The sequence below is a fragment of the Neltuma alba genome, unplaced genomic scaffold, assembly GCF_004799145.2.
Source record: "Neltuma alba isolate B1F8T4 unplaced genomic scaffold, ASM479914v2 tig00012144_pilon, whole genome shotgun sequence".
Classification (NCBI taxonomy): Eukaryota; Viridiplantae; Streptophyta; class Magnoliopsida; order Fabales; family Fabaceae; genus Neltuma; species Neltuma alba.
In genome coordinates, this window is record NW_021636693.1 from 93,335 (window position 1) to 106,312 (window position 12,978).

General features: G+C 35.1%; 1 protein-coding gene and 1 pseudogene across 1 annotated transcript; both read right to left on the bottom strand.

Annotated features, from left to right (window-relative positions):
* Positions 1-431: 431 nt before the first annotated feature.
* LOC114723520 (tyrosine decarboxylase 1-like) lies at positions 432-5,375 on the bottom strand. The gene is made up of 13 exons (XM_028909697.1): positions 5,358-5,375; positions 5,067-5,230; positions 4,694-4,766; positions 4,315-4,549; positions 3,722-3,887; positions 3,051-3,191; positions 2,518-2,577; positions 1,856-2,020; positions 1,683-1,739; positions 1,429-1,493; positions 1,010-1,133; positions 778-915; positions 432-688 (listed from the first exon to the last, which is right to left on the bottom strand). Exons 2-13 carry the CDS (start codon positions 5,193-5,195, stop codon positions 566-568), a joined length of 1,476 nt encoding a protein of 491 aa, XP_028765530.1. The 5' UTR covers positions 5,196-5,230; positions 5,358-5,375; the 3' UTR covers positions 432-565.
* Positions 5,376-8,089: 2,714 nt separating this feature from the next.
* LOC114723522 (tyrosine decarboxylase 1-like) lies at positions 8,090-12,972 on the bottom strand (annotated as a pseudogene).
* Between the last annotated feature and the right edge of the window lie 6 nt (positions 12,973-12,978).

Sequence of the window (12,978 nt, forward strand, 5' to 3'; positions counted from 1 at the left end):
ATCAATTGCAGTTAAAAAAAAAACACAGTAATATTATTTATATACTTTACTTTATTTATGACTGTTTTGTTGAGACAATAGGAAAGACTATTCATGAATGAAAACTGATTTTTTTTTTGTATTTTTACATGAAAATATTTATAATATTTTTACCATTTTTTCCCATTGTTTTTCTTCGTGGGAGAATCCAGTTGGATTCCGGTCAGCACCGTCCAATGGCTGAGAGAAGGAAAATCCACTCATCACTCAACCTCCAGAAGAAAACATGCCTACAAGCAACATCCACCAATTTCTTCCAATTTTCTGCCACTTAACTAATCATGTCTCTTATTTTTTCTGAACCCCTTTAGCTCACAAAATAACATATAGTTAAGACGGACTTCTTCTAACGAAACTTAACGTGGATTATTTGTTAATCATATGTATACATTTCCATTTCGTTGCTAATTCAAAGTGATCAAGATTTTGAAATTTGAATCATAAATAAGACAACAATCCATGTCCATGCATTGGCGTGAAGAGCAAACCATTATATGAAACAGATAGAGAGCATTCTGAACTCGTCCTAAGAATTCCCAAGTAAAGAAGAGGCTTTATCCTGCAAAATCTGCCACGCAGCATCCACATGCCTTACCCCTGTCAATGGTGTGCCAACTGCGAAACGTAGAATGTACTTGCCTGATAAAACCTGTACAAAAAGTTGATGATTTTATAAAGCAAAAGAAAAGAAAATTAAGAAAGATAAACCAGAGCATGACGCCGGTAAAGCAAATCTACCGTGTGTGTTATGAAAATATGCCCACTAGAATTTACAGAGTCAAGCAGATCCCGATTGAGCTGGTTCCCATCATCTACAGAATTGGGCAGAGGCAAGAGCCGAAAACAAACCAGAGAGAAAGTCCGGGGTGTAACAACCTGTGAGAAATTAATAGACCATGGAAGTTTGATACAAATACGATATTCATAATTGACTCGTTTTGGCTTCAAATAAAACGCAGCACTATCGCACCTCAAATCTTGGGTCTTGAGAAACAAGCGTCTCAAAGTGAGCAGCCAAATTAATGTGGCTTCTTATGTGACTTCGCAGACCTTCCAATCCATACAGTCGCAACACCATCCAGAGTTTTAAGGATCTGGGGCCCAGTGTAAGTCAATAGGCAAGGTTAAAACATCTGCCACTACTTCTAGATCTCTTAGATTTATAAAAACCATTATTGGAAGGCTATTATCATTGATAATATCTTTTGGTCGTAAGCTCTCAAACCCCAAGAACTAGTATGAATAAAGGTCATATGCGCACTGCTAAATGCATTTATAAGTGATCAACCGGTTCCAATGTATTTATAATGCAAATTTACTTATGAGGGTGAAAATCTCTTATAGAAGAAAACAACAGGCATATTTAAAGGTTAAATTTCAAAGACACACCTAAAGCGCCGTCCCAGAGGAATTTGCCAGTCTTTGTAATCAGTGACCAAGTTTCCTTGAGAGGCCTGAAGTTTCGATTGTGCAAGCAGACGGTTAGAACGAAAGCTTATTCACAGATGGGATAAGATTTAAACTGCACGTTAGTTTGATTAGTATGTCCCCCATGACCTTCTCATCCCCCAAAGACAAAATATTTGATCATAGAAGGTTTATAAAATAGCTTGTCTACCAAAAGCATGCAATTACAGACATACCTTGTTTTTCAGATATTCGGGATTTGTCGATAGTGACTCAATCAGAGCGTTCCTGTCCTGTCATCATCAATTTGAGCAGTGCATTTTTTTTCTCGGTTCATTAAGTAAGTCGAACCATCAACAGATGCTTAAATGGGTTAGGGAATAAGAACAAGATTTTGCATCACAGATACCTGAACCCAGAGCAGTGAACAGTCAAAGTTAGTTAAAAACCATTTATGAGCATTCATGTTAAACGAGTCAGCTTCTTCAACACCATCGATATGGTGGCGATACTCTGGACATACACAAGCACTTCCAGCATAAGCAGCATCCACATGAAACCAGATTCCATTGCTCTGTCAAGAAGAGATGCATTACAAGCATTATCAGATGAAACACTCCCCATTGTGCATCTACCAAGCACTAACGACGTCATACAGAACTCTGTGCCAATCATTATACAAGAAATATTGAAAGAAGCAGTAATGAAACAAAGCACACTGTCAGAATCAGCATCAGAAGTTGAAATAGACCCAAAAAGAATAAACTATAGAAATTTAGATGCTTTTGTGTAGGTCTACTACCCTGTAATTGAAGGCATCTTTTGAATCTACCAAGAATCTATAAACACGCGCCTTAAGCTAATTTTCAAGATATTACCAGCACTATTAAGTGTCAGCACCAGCAAACACTAAGAGCTCCTAAAATGTTCATATATAATATACCAAACGACATCTGCAATGCTCAGCCAACTAACTATATTCCCTTATCTATCTTTTGGTTTGGTCTCATTATCCTCACTGCCAATGATTTCACTAGCTTCTTGTATTACCCTTTCATTTATAGATATTACCTTTGCAATCTTTCCCAGAGAAGAAAGAGGATCAACAGCTGTTGATGAAGTGGTGCCAACCTGTGAGCATGAATGAAGAGCATTTCTGATAAACATTGAAATTTTGATTTTGATGAATGGGAAAACACGAGAGACTTTTGCTGTTGTCATCCCATATATGAAAGCAGTCAACATACTTTGTGCAAATGATAGAAATTCAGTGCCAGGGATTTTTACCATATTAATACTAATTGGCCACTTCATACCATCTTAAAAATAAAACTTTGTGACAGTCCACATGCAAATAAGCAAACCGTACTGTTTAAGAGAATAAAAAGAAGGTAACAAACCACAAGTATTTTCAACAGCAAACAATCATGCAGTAGGACCGTCATGCGACAACACGAAGAATGATGCGTGATCCCTTGAACTAATGCTAGTATCAAATTTGGTAACTTCAAAATTTTTTTTTCCCAGAACACGCAGGGCCGGTGAATCTGAAAAACTTAGTGCATTTGATGCAAAGAGATGTCTCAGAGAAATTCAGTTCTTACTGTAGCACACAAGAAAAAGGGGATTAAGCCGCTGGCAATGTCATCTGAAATTGCTTCGCAAAGTACATCAGGAGAAAGAGCATAATTTGTGGAAGGATCAGTTCTAAGCAACCTGCAGAGCTCTGGATTGAGTCCTCCTATCTGACAATTAACAGAAATATCATTATTATCAAATCACGGACGGTCATCTTGACAAAATTAGTGCAGACTTCAATGTTGCAACTAAGCAACAAAAATGATGTCTCCTTTTAACCATGCAAGGTTCAAGCTGGACTAATCCCGTGCGTATCTCTCGGTTTCTCTATCGCTTATCTCAGGTCAAGGAATAGAAAAGATTTTCTAAAATTGCATGAAGCAAAATAACTAGAAATTAGATCATCATTTGAGCATACATACTGCAATTGCAAGATCATAGGTGATCGAAACCCATAAGCATCATACGGAAGAAAAGGACAGCAGGATCATTATTAACCTACAATAGACTAAACAAATTTGAACACCATGATCCCTCTTCCCTAGTGAGCAGATTCAAGGATGTTATGTTTATACATTATGTTTAAAAGGGTCACATGGTTGGCAATCAATTTGAAGACTGGAAGAAGGAACAGTTAAGAAAGCCAAATGCTTCTGGATACTTATTCTTTTCTTTTTCCTTTGATTGTTGAAGGTACCTGACAAGCTTTGAGCAAAGAAGAGTGTGTTTGATCAGATGCATACATCACAAGCTTAGAGAGAGCACTCTTGCCAACCCTCGTTAACATCTTGTCACGAGCTGCCAGCAAGACAACTAGCACAGCTTCACTTGCCGTTCCCTGTATAACCCCACCCCCTTGTCCTGCATTAAAACGTAACTTCCTGCATTTCACTGGTTTGATCTATAGCATAATATTTGGAGTATACCAAATAAATTATTCAAAACTATTTAGATTCTAAATTTTAATGTCTATCAAAATTATTGGGGACGAAGTTCAACAGAATCTGAAGCACGAGTTTATATCTTCATTCAAAATCAGATTTATCATTTGCTGCCTCAACACAAAAGTTTCTTTTGTTTTTCATTTTTTATTTTTATTTTGCTGGGCCAAACGTTAACGAACAGGTTAGGTAGTTGGCAATATAGGCAATCACAAATATGCCAATGTAACTCAAAATCCGCGAAGCAGTCCAAAGTCCTGGCTTTAGTAACCATGCCATTTTCTTCGGGTTTATGCTTTTCTCTTCCTTCATATCAGACTAATTCAACAAGATGCTGTAGTTTTAGGCGTTACCAGTAGAATAGAAATGATCAGGCAGCTGAAATGCCTTAGCAAGCCAGTCAAGAGCGATCATTTCAAGTTCAGTTGCCGCAGGAGAAGTTATCCAGCTGAAACCCACAATGTTTAGAGCAGCACTGAGCATTTCTCCCAGAAATCCAGCAATGCTACCGTTCGAAGGAAAATATGCAAAAAAATTTGGGCTTTGCCAATGCGTCACCCCTGGCATTATCTTTTCCTGAACATCTAATACATGACATATTTTAGCCATCTTTAGTGGGGAAAATCTCGTTATTAGGTAAATAGTAGCATGCTACCATGTCTCGTTTATGATCTGCATTGGTTGAATAGGAAAATTTGCATAAACAGACTCTTATATAGAAATCTCACCATTCAAGATGTCTTGTAGTGATTCAGGATGATCAGGAGCAGAATCTGGTAGAAGCTTCCCAAGATACCCCGGCTGCAATATGCGAGACAAATATAGAGAAACCGATGCATAGTCATAGTGATTTCAAACTAGAAGCACGATTGAAAGATTAAAGAAAGGATCAGATAAAAGAAGACAGCAGAGTTACTCAATAAAAGAAGAGCGTCATGCACATATTGACAGAAGTTTAATATTTTCCCGTTTCAATTACAGACTGAATCCATGTTTCAAGTTCTTTGAGAAGCATATTCTCATTCAGCTATAAGGCACCATAAACGATCGTGCAAATGAAAGAAAGATATTAAAGTGAAAAACTTCGGAATACTTTACAACCTCAACTTGGCTGAGCACAGGGAAATTTTCAATGGTTTTGTAGTAGTCAGCAATGAAATCCACCATCTTATGAGCCTGCTCTCTGAGCTGTTCAGCGTCCATCGGCCTCAACTCACTCTCCCTAGACATTTATGAACTGCGAAGGTCAAAGTTCAAAGCTGAGACTATGCAATGAACGAGGCACTGGAACTGGTTTACTCATTTAATCTACAAATGAAATTTTGTAAAATGCGTAATCTCCAACAATCATTGCCATAGACATGGAGATAGAGTTTGATGTTTGGGACTCACATTTCTTTGGGGAATAGTGAAGAGCCTTGACGGAGATAAACTAAGCGGACTGAAATACTATTCCAGCTCCAGCACTCCAGTACTGGTGAAGAGAGCGGAAAATGTCTCCAGCACGACGATGGCTTTCGTCAACTAGAATTGAACGCTGTGCATTGGAGGGTTACTATTATGGAAAATACGTTGCAAAGTTTACGTTATTGAATTTTTATTTTAATCGTATCACGGCATTTAATTATTTTGTGATTGATTAAAAATTGTAGATCATTAAATACTACCTCCAGTCCTTAATATAAGATTTTGTTTGACTTTTATTTTGATCTTAAATATAAGATCCCAATTCACTTTATCTCTCATATTTATATTTTTTTTTTTAAGGTAGTCCTTCTGATAATTGTAGTCCTAGCAAATATAGTTGATTAGTAAGGATATTTTAAGAAAGATAACACCTGTTTATTACAAATAATTAACTTAATTTTTTTTAATCTTCTTAAATTAGTCTACTGAGTTTTATAAGTAGAACCCGATATGACTTTTATTACAGAGTGTAAAATTCTGACAACTAATTATAAATGGTGTTATGCGATGGGTAAATAATAGGGTCAGAAGCCTCAAAATGTTTATTGTAATTTATGGTCCGAATCTTCCAAGAGCAAAGCTTCTACAGTACTACCTCTGATTCTTAATATAAGAAATAATTTGACCTTTAATTTGATCTTAAATATAAAATCTCAATTTACTTTGTTTTTCATTTTTATCTATTTTTTTCAATGTAGCCCTTGTAATAATTGTAATTTTAACTAATACATTTGATTAACAAAGATAATTTAGAAATACAACACATATTTATTACAAATAACTAACTTAACTAGTTTTCTTAATCTGCTCAAATTAGTTAACTAGGTCTTATATTAGAGATCGGAAGTAGTATATACCCAATATGAGGTCAATATTAGAAAAGTCAAACCTTTATTAATATCCGATCATTTTGTGGCATCGATCAAAATACTTTAAATAATAATGATAAATTGTACCCCTATTTGCGGTTCCATACTTTTATTAATCTTTAATCTGATGCATGCACGAGATAAAGATCCAATATTTGCGCCACCAACCAAGAAAAAGATGTAGATTTAATAAGAGCAAATTTTTTTAATTATATAAGAAGTATACTCCGTCAATTCAATAATCAATATACTAAACTCTTGCCGGATCCTAATAATAACAGAGTTTGTATTTAGAAAGTATGAGTCACATTTTTATAAATTGAATTAATTTATGTTGACAATGATGTATTAATTTAGTCATGTATAGAATTATGCTTTAAACACAGATATCTTATACAAGGTGGTGGAGTCGTTAAGATTTTTAATTAATTATATTTTTATTTCACCAGATAATTCAATATGAAAGCTGTCCAATCATACGCACACCAAAATGCGTACTAAACCCTACACACTAATATACGGTATTTAATATAAAACTTAATTAGCTAATTAAAAAAATTGAGAAAATTAGTTAATTTAATTATAGGTTTTTTTTAATAGAATACTCTTACTAATCATATGTACTAGTCAAAACTACTATCTGATAGAACTTTTTATATGTACAATTACTATAAGAATTATTTTAAAAAAAATAGATAAATACGAGAGTCAAAATAAATTAGAATTTTACATTTGAGATCAAATTAAAAATTAAACTAATCACTGAAAGTAATACTACCTTCAGTCCTTAATATAAGATCTTGTTTGACTTTTATTTTAATTCTAAATATAAGAACCCAATCCACTCTATCTCTCATATTTATGTATTTTTTTAAAGGTGGTCCTTCTAATAATTGTAGTCCTAGCCAATATAGTTGATTAGTAAGGATATTTTAGAAAAGATAACACTTATTTATTACAAATAACTAATTTAACTTTTTTTAATCTCTTCAAATTAATCAACTGTATCTTATAATTAGGATTGGAGGCGGTACCATTCATCACGTCGATCTTGTTGAGATGACGACAGTCTAGTTGAATTCTAGTCAACGCCAACCATAGCTAATAATTATTGAATCCTCAGGGCGAAAAGAGGTCGCACTGAACGTCAATGATTTCTTTCAGCTTTCAGTACTCAGTGATGGGCATTATAATATTTATCAAAATTTAATTATTTAAATTTAATAAAAAATAAATATTTAATATTTAATATTTTTATTTTAAAAAAATATTTTAAATTGATATTTAATTCAAAATAAATATAATTTTTAATTGCAAGTTTCTTAAAAAATAATTTTTTAAAAAATAATTAATTAAAAATTTTAAATCCAAATCATTAAAATTAATTTTAAATAGTTTAGATTTCATCACAGAAATAAATATTACTGTTTCACCTCACATGTGAAATTTTCATTCTTTTTAAATTTTCCGCCTCTTGATTAATTACCACCAAAACAAACACCCCCTTCCTCCCCCGGGATTATATGTTTAAAAGTAGTGCTCGAACCCGCTTTATTTTGTGACGACTTCCATTAAAGCGGAACCCTGGGCCTCGAACCCGCTTCTTTTTTTTTTTTGGGTACAGAACCCGCTTTATTTTGTGACGACTTCTATTAGTGCAGAACCCTGGGCCGGATATTTTGGCCAACATGGGCTAGAAAATAATATTTAAATCCAAAATATAAACTGCACTGTTATTAAATTTTATTATATATAATAATATTGATATTGATATTGATATATTGAAGATAACCATAATATTTTTGGGCGTCTACAATTCCATTACACCGTTAACTTTCGCTGTTCCAAAATGTTCATTCAAAGCTATTATTGATATTTTGAAAATTGAATTATAAATAAGACAGCAATCCATGCATTGGCGTGTAAGAGGAAACCATTACATGAAACAGACGGAGAGCACTTTGGATCCGTCCTACGAATTCCCAAGTAGAGAAGAGGCTTTATCCTGCAAAATCTGCCAAGCAGCATCCACATGCCTTACTTCTGTCAATGGTGCTCCAACTGCGAAACGTAGAATGTACTTACCCGATAAAACCTGTACAAAAATTGATAATTTTATAAACTGAAGGAAAAGAGAACTAAGAAAAATGCATTGGAGCATGACGCCGGTAAAGCAAAGATACCGTGTGTGTCATGAAAATATTCCCAGTTGAATTTACAGAGTCTAGTAGATCCCGATTTAGCTGATTGCCGTCATGTCCAGAATCAGGCCGAGGCAAGAGCCGAAAACACACCAATGAGAAAGTCCGAGGCGTAACAACCTGTAAGAAACTAAAAGATCAAGAAATCGTGATACGGTAATCATAGGAATTGACTTGCTTTGTCTTCCGATATTAATTAATGTTGTTTGGGACTTCTAAATTCATAGATAAAGGGAAACAAAAATTTCCGTCAAAAATGATACCCAAGAAACAGAGGGCGTAAAACACAGCACTGCTCTACCTCAAATCTTGGGTCTTGACGAACAAGTTTCTCAAAATGAGCAGCCAAATCAATGTGACTTCGTATATGACTTCGCAGACCTTCCAAACCATAAAGGCGCAGCACCATCCAGAGTTTTAAGGATCTAGGGAGTGCAAGTCAATCGGCAAGATTTCAGATCCATAAAGAAAAACAAGGTCAAACATCTGACAGTATTTCTTGATCTCTAAGTTTTAAAGGAGCCTTTATTAGAAAACTATCAATTATCACAGATAATAATATCTTTCAGTTTTAGTTTCTCATGAACTCCAAGAACTAGTACGAATCAAGATCGTATGCACACTGCCAAGTATACTTGAAAGTGGTCTGGCGGTTCCAATGCATGTAAAACGCCAATTTATCCATGAGTTTCATTTTTCAATCTTCCATTAACGAGCGGTTTTGGCACCACACAAAATAAAAAACACAAAAAACCTCTATTATAAGAGAAAATAACATGCATTTCTAAAGGCTAAATTCAAAAAACATACCTGAAGCGACGTCCAAGAGGAACTTGCCAATCTTTGTAATCAATGACCAGCTTTGCTTGAGAAGCCTGAAGTTTCAATCGTACAAGAAGATATTAGACAAGAGTTTAATCACAGATGTCAGTATAATTAAAACAGCATGTCAGATAGAAATGAATGTTCCCATGACTTTCTCATCCCCCAAGACAAAATATTTAATCATAAAAGGTTTATAAAATAGCTTAGATGATACCGAAAGCATGCAATTTACATACTTTGTTCTTCAGAAATTCGGGATTTGTAGATAGTGACTCAATCAGAGCGTTCCTGTCCTGTCATCATCATTTGAACAATGCATATTTTTTGGTTCATTAAGTAAATCGAACCATCTGGAGATGCTGAAAGGGGATTGAGAATAAGAACAAGATGTTGCCTCACAGATACCTGAACCCAGAGCAGTGAACAGTCAAAGTTGGTTAAAAACCATTTATGAGCATTCATGTTAAACGAGTCCGCTTCTTCGACACCATTAATGTGGTGGCGATACTCTGGGCACACACAAGCGCTTCCAGCATAAGCAGCATCCACATGAAACCAGATTCCATGGCTCTGTCAAGAAGAGATGAATTACAAGCATTATCAGATGAAACAACTCCCCAGCGTGCACCTACCAAGTACCCTCTGGTCCAACTTATAAGGCAGAGAGAGAAGACATTTTTTTTTATTCTATTTATAGGGCACTTAGAGAAATTTTTTATATGAATGTACAATTTTACCCTTCATTTATTATCATGTTGACTTTGCTTACATGAGGTATAATGTATATTAACTAGGGATAAAGTTGGAAAGTTGTTGAATTTTAAATGAGAGTTAATGAAGTTCAAGAGTTTCCTTAATATGTATGAAACATGTTTGAAGTAACTTATAAATAAGACCAGAGGAGTACTAGCTACGTCAGACAGAACTCTACCCCAATCATTATAAAAGAAATACTGACACAAGCAGTGACGAACAAAACACAATGTCAGAATCAGCATCAGAAGATGAAACAGACCCGAAAAGAATAAACTATTGAAATTTAGATGATTTTGTGTAGGTATACTACACAGCAATTGAAGGAATCTTTCGAATTTATCAAGAATCTTGAAACACGTGCCTCACAACAGCTAATCTTCAAGATAATAGCAGCACTATTAAGTGTCAGCACCAGCAAACATTAAGAGCTCCTACAATGTTCATATAAAATACTACCAAATGACACCTCCAATGCTCTCAACCAACTAACTATATTCCGTTATTTATTTATCTTTTGGTTCGGTCTCATTTTCCTCACTAAACGCACCATGGGCTTCACTAGCTGCATTTATTACCCTTTCAATTATAGATATTACCTTTGCAATCTTTCCTAAAGCAGGAAGAGGATCAACAGCTGTTGATGAAGTGGTGCCAACCTGTGAGCATGAATGAAGAGCATTTTTGTAAACATCAGAAATTTTGATTTTGACGAATGGTAAAACACAAAAGACTTTTGCCATTGCCATCCAATATAAGAAAACAGTCAAAATTCATTTATGTAAATCATAGAAATTCAGTGTTGAGAATTTTCACCATATTAATATTAATTGGCCACTTCATACCATTTTAAAAATAAAACTGTGACAGTCCACATGCAAAATGTGCAAATCATACTGTTTAAGAGAATAAAAAGAAGGTAACAAACCATAAGTATTTTCAACAGCAAACAATCATGCAGTAGGACTTCATGCAATGACATAAAGAATGATGCGTGATCGCTTGAGCCAATGCTCATATCAGTTATTTAGTGTCATTTTTTTCTTGGGTATAATTTAGAGTATTCTCAAGTAATTTTGGGCTTGAGACTAATCTTTGTCCATTATTAGTGTCGAATTTGGCAACTTCAGAGCTTTTTTTCTGTTTTTTTTTTTGGGGGGGGGGGTTGTTATTGAATTTAAGAACTCGCAGAGCAGGTGGATCAGAAAAAGTTAGTGCATTTGATGTAAAGAGATGTCTCAGAGAAATTCGGTTCTTACTGTAGCACATAAGAAAAAGGGATTAAGCCGCTGGCAATGTCATCTGAAATTGCTTCATAAAGTACATCAGGAGAAAGCGCATAATTTGTGGAAGGATCAGTTCTAAGCGACCTGCAGAGCTCTGGATTGAGTCCTCCTATCTGACAAATTAGCAGCAAATAACATTATTATTAAATCACAGAAATGATCTTGTCAACTTCAATGCAAACTTCATTGTTGCCACTGAGTAACATAAATGAGTTCTTCTTTTTCAGTATGCAGAGTTCAATGCCGGACTAATCCCATTGATTGCCACCCAGTTCCTCTATCACTTATTTCGACTTAAGGAATATAAAGTATTTTGTAACAAATACAGTATAAAGTAAAATAACCAGACAGTCTGACCAAACACACTGTAGTTGCAAGATCATAGGGTGATCGAAACCCACAATGATTATAGGGAAGAAAGGACAAAGGGACCTCGGCACTTCGTAATTCTAGTAAGCAGATTCAAAGATGTTACGTTTGTTGATTGGATTTAAGAAGGGCGATGTAGTTGGCAGTCAACCTGAGGACTGGTAGAAGGAACAATTGAGAAAGCCATATGCTTTTGAATATATATATCTTTTTGTTTTTCACTTTTTCTTTGTATTGTTGAAGGTACCTGACAAGCTTTGAGTAAAGAAGAGTGTGTTTTGATCGGATGCATACATCACAAGCTTAGGGAGGGCACTCTTTCCAACCTTCCTTAAGATCTTGTGACGGGCAGCCAACAAGACAACTAATACAGCTTCACTTGCTGTTCCTTGTATAACTCCACCACCTTGCCCTGCAGTATAATTTTAAACATAACCTCCTTCATTTCATAGGTACAATGAGAGCATACCAAATAAACTATTCAAATCCATGTACATTCAAAATCATAAGATTGATCAAATTAATTGAGGATACAGTTGAACAGAACCTGAAGCATGATTTTATATCTTCATCAAAAATCAGGTTTTTCATTGGCTCCATCAACGTAGATACTAAATAGACAAGCTAGGAAGTAGGCTAACTCATACCATATACACAAGCACAAATATGTAAGCAGTTAAACATAATCCCTGAAGGAGTCCCAGTCCCTCACTTTCGGAACTATGTCATCTTTCTTCTGATTTATGGTGTTCTTTTTACTCGTATCAAATTCATTCAAAGAGACGCGGTAGCTTAAGGCTTTACCAGTAGAACAGAAATGATCAGGCAGCTGAAATGCCTTAGCAAGCCAGTCAAGAACTATCATTTCAAGTTCAGTTGCTGCAGGAGAAGTTATCCAGCTGAAACCCACAATGTTGAGACCAGCGCTGAGCATTTCTCCCAGAAATCCAGCAATGCTACTGTTTGAAGGAAAATATGCAAAATAATTTGGGCTTTGCCAATGAGTCACCCCTGGCAGTATCTTTTCCTGAACATCTAATAAAAATGACATGTTTTAGCCATCTTTGTGGGGGGAAATTTCGTTATCTATTAGGTAAACTGGAGCATTGTCTCGTTATGATCTGCATTGTTAGAATAGTAAAATTTACATAAACGGACTAAAGAAATCTCACCAATCAAAATGTCTTGTAGTGATTCAGGATGATTAGGTGCAGAATCTGGTAGAAGCTTCACAAGATACCCC